This window comes from Montipora capricornis, chromosome 4, assembly GCF_036669925.1.
Source record: "Montipora capricornis isolate CH-2021 chromosome 4, ASM3666992v2, whole genome shotgun sequence".
Classification (NCBI taxonomy): Eukaryota; Metazoa; Cnidaria; class Anthozoa; order Scleractinia; family Acroporidae; genus Montipora; species Montipora capricornis.
The window spans coordinates 54,023,790-54,041,289 of NC_090886.1; the positions used below are offsets into that span (position 1 = coordinate 54,023,790).

The 17,500-nt window shown below is 40.2% G+C and overlaps 2 protein-coding genes across 9 annotated transcripts in view; one reads left to right on the forward strand and one right to left on the reverse strand.

Annotated features, from left to right (window-relative positions):
• The first annotated feature begins 497 nt into the window (after positions 1–497).
• On the forward strand, positions 498–7,597 carry LOC138047475 (protein unc-93 homolog A-like). The gene is made up of 5 exons (XM_068894347.1): positions 498–606; positions 2,858–3,281; positions 4,533–5,059; positions 5,633–5,900; positions 6,647–7,597. Exons 2-5 carry the CDS (start codon positions 2,867–2,869, stop codon positions 6,916–6,918), a joined length of 1,482 nt encoding a protein of 493 aa, XP_068750448.1. The 5' UTR covers positions 498–606; positions 2,858–2,866; the 3' UTR covers positions 6,919–7,597.
• Positions 7,391–17,500, reverse strand: part of LOC138047474 (SH3 and PX domain-containing protein 2A-like) — a 28,549-nt gene continuing 18,439 nt past the window's right edge. For 4 of the 8 annotated variants that reach the window (XM_068894339.1, XM_068894342.1, XM_068894340.1 and 1 more), the window contains exons 2-14: positions 16,727–16,798; positions 16,163–16,238; positions 15,667–15,747; positions 13,945–14,017; positions 12,599–12,684; positions 12,264–12,367; positions 11,802–11,842; positions 11,301–11,432; positions 10,504–10,617; positions 10,062–10,179; positions 9,554–9,684; positions 9,137–9,180; positions 7,391–8,804 (exon numbers count right to left, since the gene is read on the reverse strand). In XM_068894339.1, coding sequence (XP_068750440.1) covers positions 7,998–8,804; positions 9,137–9,180; positions 9,554–9,684; positions 10,062–10,179; positions 10,504–10,617; positions 11,301–11,432; positions 11,802–11,842; positions 12,264–12,367; positions 12,599–12,684; positions 13,945–14,017; positions 15,667–15,747; positions 16,163–16,238; positions 16,727–16,798 — 1,879 coding nt within the window. In that variant the 3' untranslated portion in view covers positions 7,391–7,997. The remainder of the gene's footprint in view (positions 8,805–9,136; positions 9,181–9,553; positions 9,685–10,061; positions 10,180–10,503; positions 10,618–11,300; positions 11,433–11,801; positions 11,843–12,263; positions 12,368–12,598; positions 12,685–13,944; positions 14,018–15,666; positions 15,748–16,162; positions 16,239–16,726; positions 16,799–17,500) is intronic. The other 4 variants (XM_068894345.1, XM_068894343.1, XM_068894341.1 and 1 more) reach the window with 1 other exon arrangement.

A 17,500-nucleotide genomic window follows, 5' to 3' on the forward strand; every position in this document is an offset into this window, starting at 1 on the left:
AGTCAGTGTGCGAAGATGTCACAGTGGAAAATATGCGCATAGCTAGGTTGGGTCCAATGTTAGTGAAGTATTGACAGAATTTATTAGCAATTACTGTACCATGGGATCACAATTTTCCTGGCCATCTATCTTGAAAGTCGAGTTTAATTTGAAGTTTACTTTTGTTCTGTTTATAACCTCATTCAGTAGTCTCCAGGTGGCTTTCATATTAGATTTGGATTCCTCTAATTTTGTTGTTGTTCTATCGTTTCGTTAATTGTTTTTCAAGGGCCCTGAAAAGCCCCTCTGGGGAGTGGTCAATTAAGCATGTATATCTCTATATATATTATATAAATAAATCGCCCGATTACGAGAAGCGGTCTTTCGACAAAAATAGAAATTTCCGGTTAACATGAGAGATGAAGGAAAAACCTTTACATTGAACTTATATCATGACGCTTCGGAGTGGACTGTTACAGAATTAAAGTATTAGTGTCGGTGGGCGCGAAGAATGTCGGGTCCAGTCTCCTCTTTCAGACCGCTGGGTTGCACAACTCTTGAGAGTGTGCAGTTGTAATATTTTTCGAGGACTACATCAGAAGTACAGGTCATTGTCGTCGCTTTCAGGTTTGTAACGACTTTATGCCTTCTTTTCTCGATGCCGACAATAAGCAGGCTACAGACACTGGAAATCATTGTACCGTGCAATCGTGTTTTAGCAAAGGTAATCCGGCTCCGGCAGGTCAACCATTGGACGCAAAACATGTCATTCACTGCAGGGAAAAACTTGTGCTTCTACGACCTTTAGGCAGAATAGGGAAAACAACGATCTGCGGAATGATGTCGATTGGTCGCCAGAAGCGTCTTTACACAAAGGCTTCAGAACAACTGCTATTAAGCTTTCAAACTCTGCCGCCATCTAGGGGGCAACGTAACGCTCATTTATGTTTGCCTTTTGAGCTGGCATTTAATTACCGATTGTGCGTTTCAGGGAATCTTTATGCGTTTCGTAGACAAGGTGTATGTTTAAAAGCAAATCCACCCGACTTCAAAAAACGATTCGCGACTAACCGTTCAATTTTCTTCGAAGATCTCGTGACTCGTAACATTGTACTTAATACCCTCGTTCTTTCGGGCATCTTTTGGTTTGTTCCATGCATGTGCTTATCTGTACCTTCAAAGAAAGTGCTTTCTGTTTCCTCTTTTACATATTGGAAAAGTGAAATCAGAATACTGTGTGTGAAGGTGTATCTTTCTTCTGGCAGATCATTCTTCAATTTGCAAAGAGCCCTTTGAGTTGGTTTAATCAACAGAATCATTGGTCTGTTTGTATTGGATAGTTCTGTCGCCTAAAAACATCCCTTGTTCGTTTTTTAAGCTCATTCCGGTGTCAACAAAATATGTAAACAATTTTAGAAACAGATAGAATGACAATTTGTAGATTCCATTTAAACAGCCTGAAAATAATTCGAGATAGAATGTTCTAACCGCGTTGATACAGCATTCTTTTTGACGTGGCATATTTGCTAGAAGGCACACGGCACAGGCGGAATGAAAACCGAAAATATGTCTTTTTATAACCTTATTGATAAATTTGTTATGCGATTTTCTGAATTTCGTGTTGTGCGTGACTGTTATGAGCTCCCTGTATTTCATAGTTTTGTCACGCGATCGAGAGAAAGCTTCCCAATCATTGTGGCATGCCTGTTGTCGCTTATCTCCGTCATCAACAAACCGTTGACAAGTAGTTCGAAATCTTTATGTGGAAGGGACCTCAAAGGCAACAAAGCATTTACACTTTCTTGCAACTTGTCTCGCAATTTTGTTGCGACAAAAATTATCATAATGATTCAGTATTGTGATGAGTGTTACACTTGGCAAACGTTTTTTGCGACTTGTCTCGTTTTCGATGATCACATGAGGTCAAAGTAACATCTTCATCTCCTGATGCCGAAAACAGTTGCGACAAAAGATGGAGGACAGATACTATGAAATGATTGAAAATTTGGTTGCAACTTTGCGTGAAGGGTCGAAAACTGGACCTCAGTTTTAGGAGGCTTTCATTAATTAGAGCCTAGGGGAGGGGGGAAGGGGGTTGGCAAAATTACATTGAAAGTCCTTTATACATTACCCAGCCCCCCTCTATAGCAATGGCAACAATTATATAACCCCCTCTCTCTCCCTCATACATATGACAGCCACCGGCAACTTATATATTAAAGCAGAATAGTTCAGCCAGTTCATACAATAGTACAATGCATTCATAATATTGTATTAAAACAATCATTTTTTATCATTAGAAGCAACAATTCATCTTGCATACCATACCAGCAGGGCTGGCGCAGTGGTGAGAGCACTCGCCTTCCGCCAATGTGGCCCAGGATCGATTCCCGGATTCTACGCCGTATGTGGGTTGAGTTTGTTGGTTCTCCACTCTGCTCCGAGAGGTTTTTTCCCGGGTACTCTGGTTTTCCCCTCTCCTCAAAACCCAACATTTGATTTGATTTGCGTTAATTTGTTGATTTCAGTTTACAGTGTCCCCAATTAGTGCTTCAGCGCTAGCAGACTGGACTCTTAAATAAAGCTCCTTTCCTTTTTGTAAAGCCGCCTTACTTTTAAGGTCATGCTCATCTGATCTACTCTGCTCCGAGAGGTTTTTTCCCTGGGTAGTCCGGTTTTCCCTTCTCCTAACAAACCAACATTTTATTTGATTTGTTCTGAAATCAGTTAATGTGTAGTCTCTCCAATTACTGAGTGGAGCATTCCTGCTCGGCTAAATAACCTTGAGACTTAAATAAAGTTATTATTATTATTATTATTATTATTATTATTATTATTATTATTATTGTTATTATTATAATTTTGTTTCACTCAACAGAAGGACAGAATGGCAGATGACACCTTCTCAGACCCGCAGGAGGCCACCAGACTAAGCTCCAAGAATTTGGTGTCAGAAAACGATGAAACAATGAGAATATCACCAGAGGAACGGAAGAAAGAAAAAAGAAAGATTACAAAAAACGTTTACGTCATCAGTTTTGGGTTTCTTTTCCTCTTCACTGCTTTTCAGTCCCTTCAAAATTTACAGAGCAGTTTGAACAAAGATGAAGGGCTGGGCTTAGCCTCGTTGAGTGTGATCTACGGCGCTCTGATTTTGTCCTGTATATTCGTGCCCCCCTTTGTGATTGGACGACTTGGGTGTAAGTGGACTTTGGTGCTGTCCATGACAGGATACGTTCTGTACACTGTGTCCAATTACTACGCTCACTGGGGAACACTCATACCCGCGTCAATAATTATTGGTGAGTTTTAGCACACCCACTTAGAGGGGTTAGCTGGACACTGTCGAACGCTTTTGAAACGTCCAGGAATATTTCATCGACACTTTTGACGAGTTTCTTGATAAGCTCCAGTCATTATAACAACTTAAAAGTTGCGACACTGTCGATCTGCCTTTCAAATATCCAAATTGATTTGGGTTTAGTAATTGATGTTCAGTCCAAAATGAGAGGACTCTAGATTTTACAATTTTCTCAGCTGTTTTGCTAATGATAGATGTCAGCGAGATTTGTCGGTAGTTTTCCTTTTTATGTTTAGAACCCTTTTTGTGTACTGGATTAATATGTGCAATTTTACAGTCGTTGGGTAGTGAACCAGAATGAAACTTGTTAAAGATGATACAAAGCGATGTAGATAGTTCCGATGCGCATTCCTTTAAGATACTGGGCGATAATTGGTCAGGACCGGGAGACTTGTGGATGTTTAGATTTTTTAAAAGATTTTCCACTGTCGAAAGTAATCATTCGATTGCGATTGCTACGCTCACTGATTGGCTTAAAAATCTCGCGCCGGTTTTTCAACCAATGAGAAGAGAAACAAAAACCAATTGCGATATGCACACGCCTATTTTCCCGCGCTTTGAGCAAGCTACATGTAATTATAAGGCTTATCGCGCTGTCTGCGCCACTTATGATTGGTTAGAGTAATTACTCTGGTTTGGGTTTTACGACAGTCAATCGAAAGCCGCTCTGTGGGTTCTTTACAGCACCTTTAATTAAGAAAAGGGGATTAATTAGAGTAGCAGAAACCTTTCACGATTGACAGTGCCTTTTAACTGTATGTGGATGAGGTGGTTTCGTACACTCATTAAGGACTTCCTTCTTTTCCCCGCGAATGCGAGAGAACGCCGGATCAAGCTAACAGGGTCGGCCAGGGGGGTGGGGGGTAGCGGTATACCCTAAAAAAATTCGCCAAAATACCCCAAAATAATGGAAGCATTGTATACTGTATACCTGAAATTCAAAGAAAGTGAAATACCGAATACCCGTATCTAAGCTGCAATATACCGTATACCCGATTTAAAAAGCCCCTGTAAACCGTATACCCAAAAACCCTGGCCGACCCTGAGCTAAGGTGTTTGGGATAATCAGTATATTCGTAAAAAGTGGGCAATGAACACTACGTGTTGTTGTTTCCTCCAAGATTCTTTGGTAAAAATCACTTTTAATGCATGAAAATAATTAAATTTTTGACGGTTTTTATTTTTGTCTCAGGTACATGTGCTGCCCCTCTTTGGTCCTCTAAATGTGCTTACCTCACGACAACAGGAATCCGCTACTCGGAGCTGAGTCGGGAAACACAAGACGCAGTTGTTACACGTTATTTCGGAACATTCTTTCTTATCTTTCAGAGCGGTCAAATCTGGGGAAATTTGATATCTTCTCTTGTTCTACAGCATGGCGTGGAAGATACTTTTCGCGAAAATGCTGGACAAGTATGCGGAGCACGTTTCTGCAAGCACCCGCCAGCATTAACCAACTCCACTGGAGAATACAACCGAAGCTTAGTCATCAAGTTGCTGAGTATTTACGTGGGGATTGGAGTGTTCGCTGTGCTTTTCGTTATTGTAATGCTTGATCGTCTTACCGGTGACCTGGATCGAAGAAAGACGCAAGCGTCAAGTGTAAGTTTGTTGATAGCAACCATCAAACACTTGAGGGACAAGCGTATGATCCTGGTGTTACCGCTGACCATGTTCAGTGGATTGGAACAAGCATTTACCTTTGGGGATTTTACTCAGGTAAAGATCGTAGAATAATTGATAAGACTACCGGGCACTCGAACATCGTAAAAATTAAACAATAGTTTGTCTCAATCAGTAATTTATGCTTTATAGAACATCAACTATCTGTGAAATAATTTTGACAGAATACCTTTAAAATTGAATTTTTAAGATCTGTCCTTTGGGCCTCATTCACGCGGCGGCCATATTGACCATAGACAATAGATTTCGTACCCCGAGCCTCGAGAAACGAGTTTCGGTGGGCAAAAACAAAATTGTTCAATCCTGCCCACTCAACATGGCCGCGGTGTGGTTAAGGCTCATATTACCTTTGAAAGCAATCTTGGCAGCAGAACTCTTCTCTTTTGCGAATTTCATGACTGTACGTTAAAGTTTTGATGAAAAAGCCATTGTAATGCATGTCTGGTACCATATGTCACTTTCGTCACCATAGCCTCGTACATGCACAACAAGAGAAAGGCGGCTGTGGTGTCGAGAGTAAAGAAATTCTGTCTTTCTGACACATACGTTCTATGACGAAGCTCTGTTCTGTAAAGCTGTTTAACCAGCAAGCTCTTGTGTTCTCTAAAGGCTTTTGTGACGTGCTCACTTGGGATTCATCGTGTTGGTTTCGTTATGATCTGCTTCGGTGCCACCGACGCGTTTTTCTCCTTAACGCTCAGCCGTCTGACGAAGTACACCGGAAGAATTCCCGTGTTCATCAGTGGTGGTTTGATTCATTTAGCTGTCATAATTATCATGCTGATCTGGAGGCCTGACTACCGTTTGCTATGGGTCTTCTACGTGATAGCTGCGCTATTGGGGTACTGCGATGCAGTTTGGCAGACTCAGATCAATGGTAAGACTAAACGAACCTCCACTTCAACAAAAAAGTACCTTTAAATCACAGGAAATAACTGTTGTTACTGATTCAAGTCAATCTAAAATATTTTCAAAGAAAGCGTTTGTATCCGAAGGAAATAAGAACAAAAACAGGCGATGATCGCCTGTTTTTGTTTTCAAATTTTCCGGACGCCGCCATCTTGAATAATTGTGACGTGTTACGGTTGCCCTATCGTTATTAGACAAAAGTGCTTTGTGTCAGAACAATAAGGCAACCGTTACACGTCACAATAGGGAGCTTAAGCACACGCGGACGGCAACCGGAAGAGAACATTTCGTGTGCCGGGGCAATGGTGTCTCCCACATTTTTATATTAATCATCTCTAATGGAGAAAAGATACTTAGCAATGCAAATGTGGTTGCAGCTCACTTCCGGTTGCCGTCTGCGTCTCAAAAACGCGCGTGCTTTAAAACTGAAGAAATCAGATCGACGTGTTCCCTTCTATTTCTTCCAGAGCACTACCCTTTCCTTCAGCATAAAATTATATCGTTAAAGGCTTTTTTCACGGGCAAAACTCAAACTTTGATTGGCATTCAATCGCGGTTTAATGTTAATTGGTTTTTGATCAATTGGGCCCAGTTTCACTTGTATTGAGTGACAGTCTCCGTTTCATTTACAATTTTGATTTTTTGAAATTCTTTTACACACCATTCGTTGTTATTAGATTTTAATGTTTATTTTGTTGTGTTTCTGTTCTCAAGCCATGTACGGTGTATTTTTTGCGGACAATCAAGAACCTGCTTTCTCCAACTACCGTCTGTGGGAGTCGCTGGGTTTTGTAATCGCCTTTGCCTACGCCAACTTCCTCTGTATTAAAGTCAAGCTTATCATTCTACTGGTGACTTTAGTCATAAGTTTAATTGGCTATTTTATTGCTGAGTACGTCAACAAGATGCAAGTGGACCGCGAATACTCGTTTAGTGCCGGAATGATCCTGAAGGATCCCAGCGGCAGGAGAGATGGCGAAGATTGAAGACATCCATGTAGATCAAATTATGCCGGCAATATATCTTGGGCGAATCAAAGCTGCGGAGGAATTTGAACTGACGCCGGGATTATATATAAAGGGTTGATTTTATTAGTGATAAAGGTGTCGCAGTTAGTAAGTCTAAATTTATGTTATTTCGAACATCTGTTTTACAAAAACGAAAAACAAAAAAAAGGGGAAGCGTTGCGAGTACACGGTTATCCTCATGCAACAGCGCTGTAACAGATGAAGTATCTTATAGTCATACAGTACCTTACCCTGAATTTAAATATCCTCAGAGAGTCATGGCAAGGGAATTCAAAGTGAGCCGAGGAAGCACAAAGGAATTTCCAATCGTCTATACAAATATAGCCCTTAGATGACAAAAAATCCTGGTTGCTCAAAGTTAAGAGAAGTACCCAATTAACTCGGAGTTGCTAGGTTTTACGTAATGCGAAGTTAGAAAAAAACTCAACTAAGTGCAAACAATGGAAACAGGTTTATCAATCGCAAACATTAATGTAACGTGCCTATGTAAGCTTCCACTTTGTGTAAACGTTATGTAACAAGCGGCCTTGCTGTGCAAGTTATTACTGGTGTTTACAATCTGTTTAACTAAGGTATATAAAAGATGTAAAAGGTAATCACACAAACAATATTAATTAAAACAACAAAGAAACACAGATATCTGAAATGTTCTTGAGATTTGACAGCTAAAGTAACTATTTGTCCCGGTTCTAAGAATTATCACATTCTCTCAATCACGATGAAGTCATTCACTTTGATTTAAACAAATTCCTGTTTGCTCTGTCGAATCCAAACTGCCATCATTATCATGCTTCATGGTCGTCTTTTAAGCCTTAAGTGGAACGGTGGCACACTTGGTTACTTTTTTAGTTTGTCATTCCTCTTAGGAATTCTTTCAGTCATCATCGCACTCAGAGCGAAAAAGTTAACTTTGGAGAATATCTCTTACTACTGAGGTTTTGGGGCAAATCCTCTGAAGTGATGACTGTATTGCATTCAAAAGTGTTCTATAATTGCCCAGACAAGGGTTGTGCTTTCAGCAACGTAGCCAGTGAGGGTTACGGTTGCGTTTTTTCCGGGGGATCAAGCGGACAGGTATCCATGTCATCACCTTCCGGAATGTAACGCACAAATTCCCTCTCTAGACACATTTCATGCCCCATTTTCAAGATTATGTCTGGTTGGATTGGTATAACTTCCAGCACATCGCTTTCATTAAGTAATTCATCTCCGTTGGTTCCTTGGCTACTCCTTTCTAAAATGTTCACCCCGTCCAAGAAATTAGAGGGCGCCCATCCAACAGAGCTACTCGCTGTTCTCACCAGCCACCAACCGCAAGCAGATTGCTTGATGACTTCGACTTCGGCATTTTCGTGTAAATTGACTTCTCCTGTATCCTCTTTCTTGTACGAGCCCATGGCAAAAAATCGCTTGCGATGTAACTGTCTGAAAAGTTCTTTCTTATATTCTTTGCTTTCGTTTTCTTTCTTTTCGCCACAAATTATGTCATCGATATCTTTCCCTTCAGAATCGGGCTTCGAGTTACTGTGACTATACGAAGTGCTGTTACTTCTATTCTCGTCGTTATCTGGGCATGCAGCATTCAAGGGTATCGAATTGGTATCCTGACGAAGGAGTGAGCTCCCGATCGGACTCAACCCTCGGGAAGTTTTTTGTGGATCTTGCCTTTCTTCTTCAATTGCAGGCAGTGTGCTTTTTATGGATGGCCTACCGACCACACCGTGGAAATTTTCTGCTTTATTTGTGCCGTCATATGGTGTCTGTTTACCTATGTCAGCTCTAAGCTCATTAACACCGGACGACTTCTTGGAGGATCTCGCTTCTCCTGCTGTAATGTCCCTTTTCTGTTGACATTAAGATGTTTTCATTATTCTTTTTATTTTTTGACCTATGGCTAATGGCGAAAAATAGGCATACACTTTCAAAATTCCTGGGATCGATGTCAAAGAAATGTTTAAGCTGGTAAATGGACAGTTCATATTCGCAGCGCTCTGTTATCTGACTTTACACCTCTGATATAGGATTCCAAGGGCTAGGATAGTTGTATCAGAGTTAAAACACAAGCTATGCATAGGACCGACTTTTGTATAAGAAACCCTCGAACGTTTCTCCAAGTTAGATCGGTTAATCATTTTAAATATCGTCATGCTAATATACGATTCAACAAAACACTTACGACGGTCTTTTTCCTCTTCGGTGGGACCCAAGTTTTCCTCCTTCCTGGAGAAAAAGTGACGGCATTCAGTATCTACGAAAAACTCCATCGTTTGACACGTACTAAATGTAGTATTGTGACATCCTGGTGTTAGATGGACAGGACACTTGACACGAAGTTCAGTGTGTACGTAATGGCGGGCAAGAGTAAGAGAGAGTGATGGTTAAATTGTGTTCAGTAATCTATCCCATCACCATCGCCAATTTTAGTGCCGTTTGTTGACGAATATGGGTGAACACAACTACACGACTCTTGTCTTTTCCGTCCTCGAGAACATACACACTGAGCTGTATGCCAAGTGACCTTGCCTTCTAGCACAAGGCCTCCCGAAATATCACACCAAAATGCAATCGGAAGGCACACAATTACAATTCTCACCAGTAATATTCACAGTGTAATCTCTTAGCAAGACTCGAACGGCATCCTTTCTTTTCTCTCTTCCATTATGTCGTGATGTCACAACTTCCTTCAGAAACACAGATGGGGCCCAGCCTTCAGTTTCACCGATCCTGCCACAAAAGATTGCTTCCTTAATTAAGTTAGAAAAACTCTTTGTGGATATTTTGCAAAATTGAGTAATGGCTCGGATTAAAATTTACAGCCTTCTTCAAGTTTTGTCTCCAAATGTATGACGACAAAATCACCCCTACTTCTATTCCCGGGATTGAAACAAATTCCAGTAACGTGGGAAAAAATAACAATCAGCATTGGACAGTGATTATTCACTGATTCATTATCAAAGAATGAGAGTTTTCAAATTTGCTTCAGCCGGAAATCTTAAATTGACAAATGCCAGTCAGAGCTGCGTCCCGACAGGAGCCGCCACACAGCTCTCAACTCTCGGGATTGGTTCAGAAAATAAGTTTTTAGCGAAAACAGAACTCACTTAACGAACCACCATCCGTCTAGGTTCTTCTGCATAACCATAGCAACCATCCCTATTTCAAGCTTAACCTCATCTTCAAATTGAGGCTCATATGTAGCTAAGGTAATATACGTTTCCTCTGTAAAACAAAAAGGGAACACAGTTTCTTTAAATTGAAAAAAACAAGACATCACCTGTGAAATCTATAACACTTACGTCAACTGACAATTTCTGAGTTACACAAAATTACACAAGACTTAAAATTAATCGCCAGAACGCCAGGCTAATATACAGAAGGTGGTTACTTGATGCCCGTACTGTGAAACCAAGAAAAAGAACTTTCTGTTTGTGTTTGTTGGTTTGTATGTGTTTGTTTTTACACCTTACAAAAATGGTAAACTAATCCTAAGCTACAAAGGAAAATGACTCCAAAGGACATTTACTCCATTTGTTGAAAATTTACCCTCTCCTTTCTCAAACACTTCAAGAACTTGATCCTCCTCAATGCCATCCTTTGGCTTCAGATAAGAAGCTGGTGCCCAGCCGACCACTCCATCAAGATCAACAAACCACCAGCCTTGGAAATTAATTGGAAAAAAAAGTGTAAGTTCCTTTTGTGTTTTGCTTAGCTTTTATTTCCTAAAATGTAAAAAAAATGTAAATGCTTTGTTTATAGTGGAAGTACACTTAGCTATCAAGCTAGTTTACAGGTACTCCACTGTTAACAAGGTGAAAGTAACAATTGGCAAACTTAACAGAAACATATTAAGAACCCCAACTGGCGGGAGGCAACCAGTTGGCTATTTACAAAACATGGTGGAGTTGAATCCGGGACAACCGGAAACAAATCCAAACCAGAGGTTATAACGGGATTTGAACCCGGAGCAGCCGCATGCAAACCCAACGCCCTAACCACTGGACCATACTGCCTCCTCCTCCTTTTGCCTTTTTTCGTTAATAATGGTTTACAATCAAGATGACATTTAACAATTATTCGCCGAAGGCGAGGTGAATATTGTTTTTATTCACCGATGTTCACCGAGCCTGAGGTGAGTAATTGTTTTAGTATAATTACATAGGTGATTATTTGGAAAATATGCATTTTCTTTAAAACAATTAATTTCTTCGTCTGTCACCTCGACAAAACGGCTTGCGGCAATTTTGAAAAAAAAACGATGATCACCTCAACGGCAACCAATCAGCTCAGAGAATTTTCAATAATTACCTACGTAATAATACTAATAGATATTATTCATATACCATGTTCACTTTTCTCGACCACATCGACCACGTTGCCAGCTTTAAGACTGATATCGGTATCCTCTCTTTGAATGTAATCTGCAATTACCACGTACTGTTCCACCATTATTGGCTCCGAAATGTGATGTATGCCTAAAAACAAATAAATTGGATAGTTACTGAATCAGGAGAGAAGTCTCTAGAAAAGCAGATGTACAAATACTGGATGACCAACAAAAGAAGCTAATTAGAGATAACAACACCTTATTCCAAATGGCCGCCATTTTAGTATCCTTTTGTTTCCTTAATTGCAAATTGGCCCTTTTGGCCTCGCTTTCAAACGTGAAATTCAAAAAATTATTTAACCTTGAACAAGGCCAAAAGAACAAATTTGCAATCAAACAAAAAAAATACTAAAATGGTGGCCATTTTGGAATAAGGTGTATTGTTCATGTCATCAAACAAGGCGGCCATGACCAAGCGTGCAAACCACCTAAATTGTGTGGAAATTCAACGTCTTACATTTGTGTCTTGTTCCACGTCTACTCAGTCGGTGACCTTTTCTAAAAAAGAAAAATAATAATGCCCAACTGAAAAACTGCAAGTTTTTGATACCTTTACGGCTTTCCGAATAAACTCAGATCGGCTGATTTCTGATTATTTTTTGTAAAATTGCTCTGCCTCAAACGGTTAAAGCACAAAGTTTCAATTAATCCTCCTGGTTGATACTAAGGTATATCGGTGAATGACGTTTGCCAAAGGCATCGGTGATTGGAATTGTGCATTTTTAAAACCTTCAATGCAACATGAAACGTTTTCATACAGAGAAGAACAACCGACTAAGAGATTTTCCTTCAAAATGGCAGCCCGAAAATCTAGGTGACCCTTTCCAGTTGTTCGTACAAGAAAGCAAGCTATTCAGACTGAGATAGGACGAGTACCTGATGACTGAGGGCTAGCGATCTTAAAAAGTGCCGTACTTACTGATTGTGCTCTAAGTCAGACTCCATGAGATCTTCAAGCAATGGATGAAAGAAACTTATCACTGGATCCGATTCAGAGATAGGTGGTGGAAGATGAACCACAGCCTATAAATAGGCGGACAAAGTTATAATTGACAAGAAAAACCAGAGAGAAACTGAATGGTCTTTGTTGTAATACGCAACACAATATACTTGGTCAGTAAGAAATATCACGTCGGAAACACAGAGACCATTTTGCGCTATGGACTGCAAAGCTATCAATGCTGAAAAACTGAATGATCGAACTACGGAAGTGTCTTTCGTTACGAGGAGATAAGATGGGAGAAACCCACTTACTTTCAAGAACTCCTCAACAGCAGGCATTCTCTTCAGAGCTTTCGTACGTTTTCCGGCAGCATTAAACCTAGGGCCAATTTTTTTTCCTGAAACACGAAATGGATAGTAATAAACCGGAGGAACTATGTGTAATTCTTTTGTCACCACCATAACTTCAAGTCAAGAGCAACAAAGTAATACCTCGCGCATTACCCCCATGGTATGTTTGTTAAGATTTTCATTTTCAGACCTCGTGACGTCCGCGATTTCAACGCTTCGTCGATCAAAAAAGGGTGTTCGCTTCAGTCGATCATTAACATCAACCTCATGCGAAAAGTCCCAACAGAGACTTAAACAATCTTAGAAATCTTTGTTTTTGCTCTACAAAGAACGTCCTGCTGGCTTCTGATAGCTTTTGGCTTGTACATTTCCTGAAGCCCATTGTGAGAGAATGTGCTCCAGTGGTATAGGTGCTTTGAATTTAAGTGCCAAGATTGGGAGTTTAAGGAATGACGGCGGTCATAGCAATGGCAACACCAAAATGAAATAAGACTAAGTAGATTAATGAGGGAAAATGCCGGAATCATTTCATTTCTTTGCCGTACTCTGCCAAACACCAACTTGAAACTACCAAATTTTAAGGTTTTGACGACAATGTAAGCATACAGTTCGGGATACAGTAACGCCTCTAATTTTATTCTGTATCTTTACTTTAAATCCGTCCGTACCAATCCAGTGAAAGGATAACTATTAGAGGCTAATGTGAAGTGCTAGTTTTCTACCCACATAAACCATGTGAGCGTTAGCCCTACTAACGGAAATGGGCCCACACAAGGACAGAGACCAGACTTCCAAATATACCTTTACGCTGTCTTACTCCCTCTTGTTCACTTTATACAATATGGGTGAAGTGTCCTTTCACTCTGGGAAGGGTTTTGCAAACATTGGCCTTTTCTACCCATGGTTTATATGGGTAGAAAACCTAATAGTCAAGTCTGTTGAAATATAATTGCTACACGGGCAACGTTCGCAAAAACGTAACCCTTCCCAGTGAAAGATACCTCACCCATATTGTATAAAGTGAACAAGAGGGGGTAAGAGAGCGTAAAGGTATATTTGGAAGTCTAATTTTTTCTCTGATCGCGGATTCAATTCGACTGCAGCACGCTTTTGAAGAGCAGAACGACTTGCCTTCTCCTTCGTTCCTAGGGCCTTTCCTGCAGAGATTTGGACGCGCGGAGAAAAGACCTGGCAACGAGATGGTGTTTGATTTGCGAACAGGAGCCCACAAGCTGCAATTTTTAAACACTATTGAGAAAGATTCTGTATTTTTTGGATTAATCAAATATAAAGAATTATCCTGCCACCTTTAAGAAGTAATGACAAATTTCCATCTTCCTCCTGATTTTGTATAAAGTTATCTATTCTCAACAGCGTTTTCTGAAATATAATCAAGGATTGAGAAAGTTCAGTCATATCTAGGGTAAAAGATCTCAGTGACTAACATACAGGATACGTTGCTTTCTGCTTCTTTCTTCAACGCATTTCAACTAATTTGCATGAAGTGGCTCCTTGCGACCCTGAACTTCATCCAGAAGTTCTGTTGTTGCACGATATAGGATTATACTGGTACTCGATCATTAGGGAGCTTAAGCACGCGCATTTTTGAGACGCGGACCGCAACAGGAAGAGAACATTTTGCGTGCCAGGACAGCGGTGTGTCCCAGAGTTTTATACTAATCATCTCTAATGGAGAAAAAATTACTTAGCAATATAAATTTTGCTGTGTGAAGACAAGTTAAAAGGGAAAACGGCTCACTTCCGGTTGCCGTCCGCGTCTCAAAAACGCACTTGCTTAAGCTCCCTATTAAATTCTCTTTTCTCAAGGCCGCCACTTCGTGGTCTCTAAACAAGGCAATGTTTGTGCTTTAAAGCGATCATGGAATAAGTTCGCTCTATTTGGACGCAAACACTTTGCTTGGGTTGAAATCACTGTCGCCGATCAGCCCCAATCGGAAAATCAAGAATTTTCGAAAGGAAAATTCGGAGAAGAAGAATAAAAGTATTAAAACTGATGCTGAAAAATCCACTGATGCCCACAAAAAAAATCTAATCCATGTGCCGATGAGAAAGAGCCCATCACTTGCTTCTGGAAGTTAAAAACCCGAGCAAAAAGAAGACAATTTGTAAAAAATCAAAATCATACTGGGTATAGTAAAGCCCCGTTCAAACGGTCATGATAGTTGATGATAGTTGATGATAGGTGATGATAGTTTCAACTATCACGCACGTTTGAACACGAACTATCATTCACTATCATCAACTATCATCAACTATCATGCAGTTTGGACATGTTCAAATTCGACATGATAGTTCATGATAGTTTTTTCCGTTTGACCGAGCGGATGATAGTGCATGATAGTTTTTCGGTCAGCGGGGGTAACTAAGGCGGGCTCAGTGCAATATGGCTACCGCAAGTTTGCCATCGTCCTGTGAGGAACAACAAAACAATAATTTGGACGAATATTCGGACGACAGTGACGCTGAAAACGAGAAAGTGAGAAAAGCTAAAAAAGCTAAAAAACCAGACAACGAGAGGTAGAGTAGTAGTTTGATATGCAACCTAATAGATGAGTACGAGGCACGGTTTGTGGAATATTTTTTGCGATGACTACCACGTTTGTGGCGGCCCAGCAACTCTTCACGTATGTCATCCTGCATTACAGCCACTAAAATTGTGGCAATAGCTGCTCTTCTCGGCTGATACACAGCCATTTTCGTCACGAAATTCAAATCCCCGCCATATTTGTTTACAATCGCGCGCGGTAGGAGACTAGGAACCAGTTAGCTACGCCAGCACATTGCGCGATTTCGTCAACTGTCATGAACTATCATGGACCGTTTGATCGCAAACATGATAGTCAATGATAGTGAATGATAGTTGAAACTATCATCAACTATCATCAACTATCATGACCGTTTGAACGGGCCTTAACGTAACACTACCAATTATTCCAGTTTTCTCAGTGCACGTGGTCTATTTCAGCCGTATCCAAAATGTTATGGGGAAAAGAAAAAAGAAATTTTACCTGAAACTCAAGAACATTGTTGTAGCTTCTGTAAATTGGAGTGATTATGCCATCTTGCCAATGAACGCGGATTGAGTATACCTACAAACAATTGAATCAAGAAGTTAGACTTTGCACATAGTTCTACGTAAATGCACCAGTCTCTGCAATACCTATGAGACGGCTTTCAAGAAACCCAAAATGAACAAATGATGTTTCTTTATTTTCTCGGCTTCGATATGTCCTCTTGTGTATTACTCGGATAATTGTGACGATCTTTGATTTGTTTTTCATTAAGAAATCTTTCATTTTTGCATTTTTGCGACCAAAGGATTGTGCATTTTTCGCCCCCGCCTGTGCCATTATTTTCCCGCTCTTTTGCAATGTACGCTGCGCTTACACACGAGGAACTTGATTGGCTCGTTTCTTCTCGCCTTTCATTTCTTGTTTACAATTTTTAACAACTTAGCACATTATTAAAAAGAAGATTAATCAAATTTTGTTTAAAACAGCTTACATAATGCTTTCTTGGCTCTTCCCTTTCGTATATGTCCTCAACAGACACGTCTTGCACCTTTATAAGACTCATTACTCTGGGAAAGTAAAAGAAAAAAGTACAAAGAAACCAAGAATTTAGAGAAAAATCTAGAGATTTTTAGGCGTTATGGTCGCATGAAAGAATAAAATTCATGAACTCAGTAAGAGGCATATTTTGGATAGAATTTTCCGATTTATCCTTGCGGTCATTCAGCTCTGATGAAACTACTACAAGCCTAATAACTTGTTAATATAATGCGTAATGTCAATAGTATTTTGTATGATTTATTTCTAGGAGCGCGGGAACATTTCCCGAACAGCGGCTTGTATTCGAGTACTGCAAGTTGTGCTGCAGCAAATTCTCTGCCTGTTGTGACTGTAACCCCGTTCTTTCCACCCTTGTCTTATATGTAAAGCAGTTTTACCATTATCATTTTCCTAGCATGGAAAAAAATTCCTGAGTGACCTCGTTTAGTTCTGGTTGTTGTTGTTATCATGCACAATTCGCTACCACCTCTGTGAAGCGAAATGAACCAGCGCATACCTTTTCTTTTCCGGACTTGTTTCCGGCGACGAGAGTAGCTCGTGATGACTCCGTTCAGTCTTCACAGTTCTGCTGAAATGAAACCGTGTAAATTTGTCAAATGATTTTTAGGGAAGTGATCAGTTCTGAGTCGCCACCATTCAAACGAAATGTTGGGGCACGACTCCTCCATTTTGATGAAAACTGACTGATAAAAGTCTTAATTGTCATACTCGGGTTCTTCTTCAATGGTACGAATTCATGGTCGTATTGACCTACACAACGCTTGTGGTTTCCAGTGGTAACTAGATGCTTCTGTGAAGCATACACTGGCTTGCCTGTGGTACGTGCTACAGAAAATCAGAAGGCACTGGATTGTGTGGTATTGAAATACAGCATTCCAGTCTCTGAAGAATAACAAATAAAAGAGAAGCGAGAAACATTGGCTTCTGGGCTGACATGTTGATAATTTTCAAGTTCCCTCACAACTTCTTTTCACCACAAGTGTGCCCTATGAGCATCCGAAAACTTTGTAATACTAAACTTCACTGAAGTCAAGCCCTGTTTCGCGGGGTTAGTGTTGGGATGGGAGACTAAAACAATAAACCCCTCATAAAAAACAGAAACATCTGACCGAAAATACTATTAACGCTAACAAATGCGAACTCAGCAAGGTACAGATTCTGTTAGCTTGCTTTATGCAAAACAAATATTGATGAAAAAGCAAATAAATATTGATACACAGTTTTCAGAAAGAGCAGAAGGAAGTTTCCGGGACGGTCGATCGAGAATAAA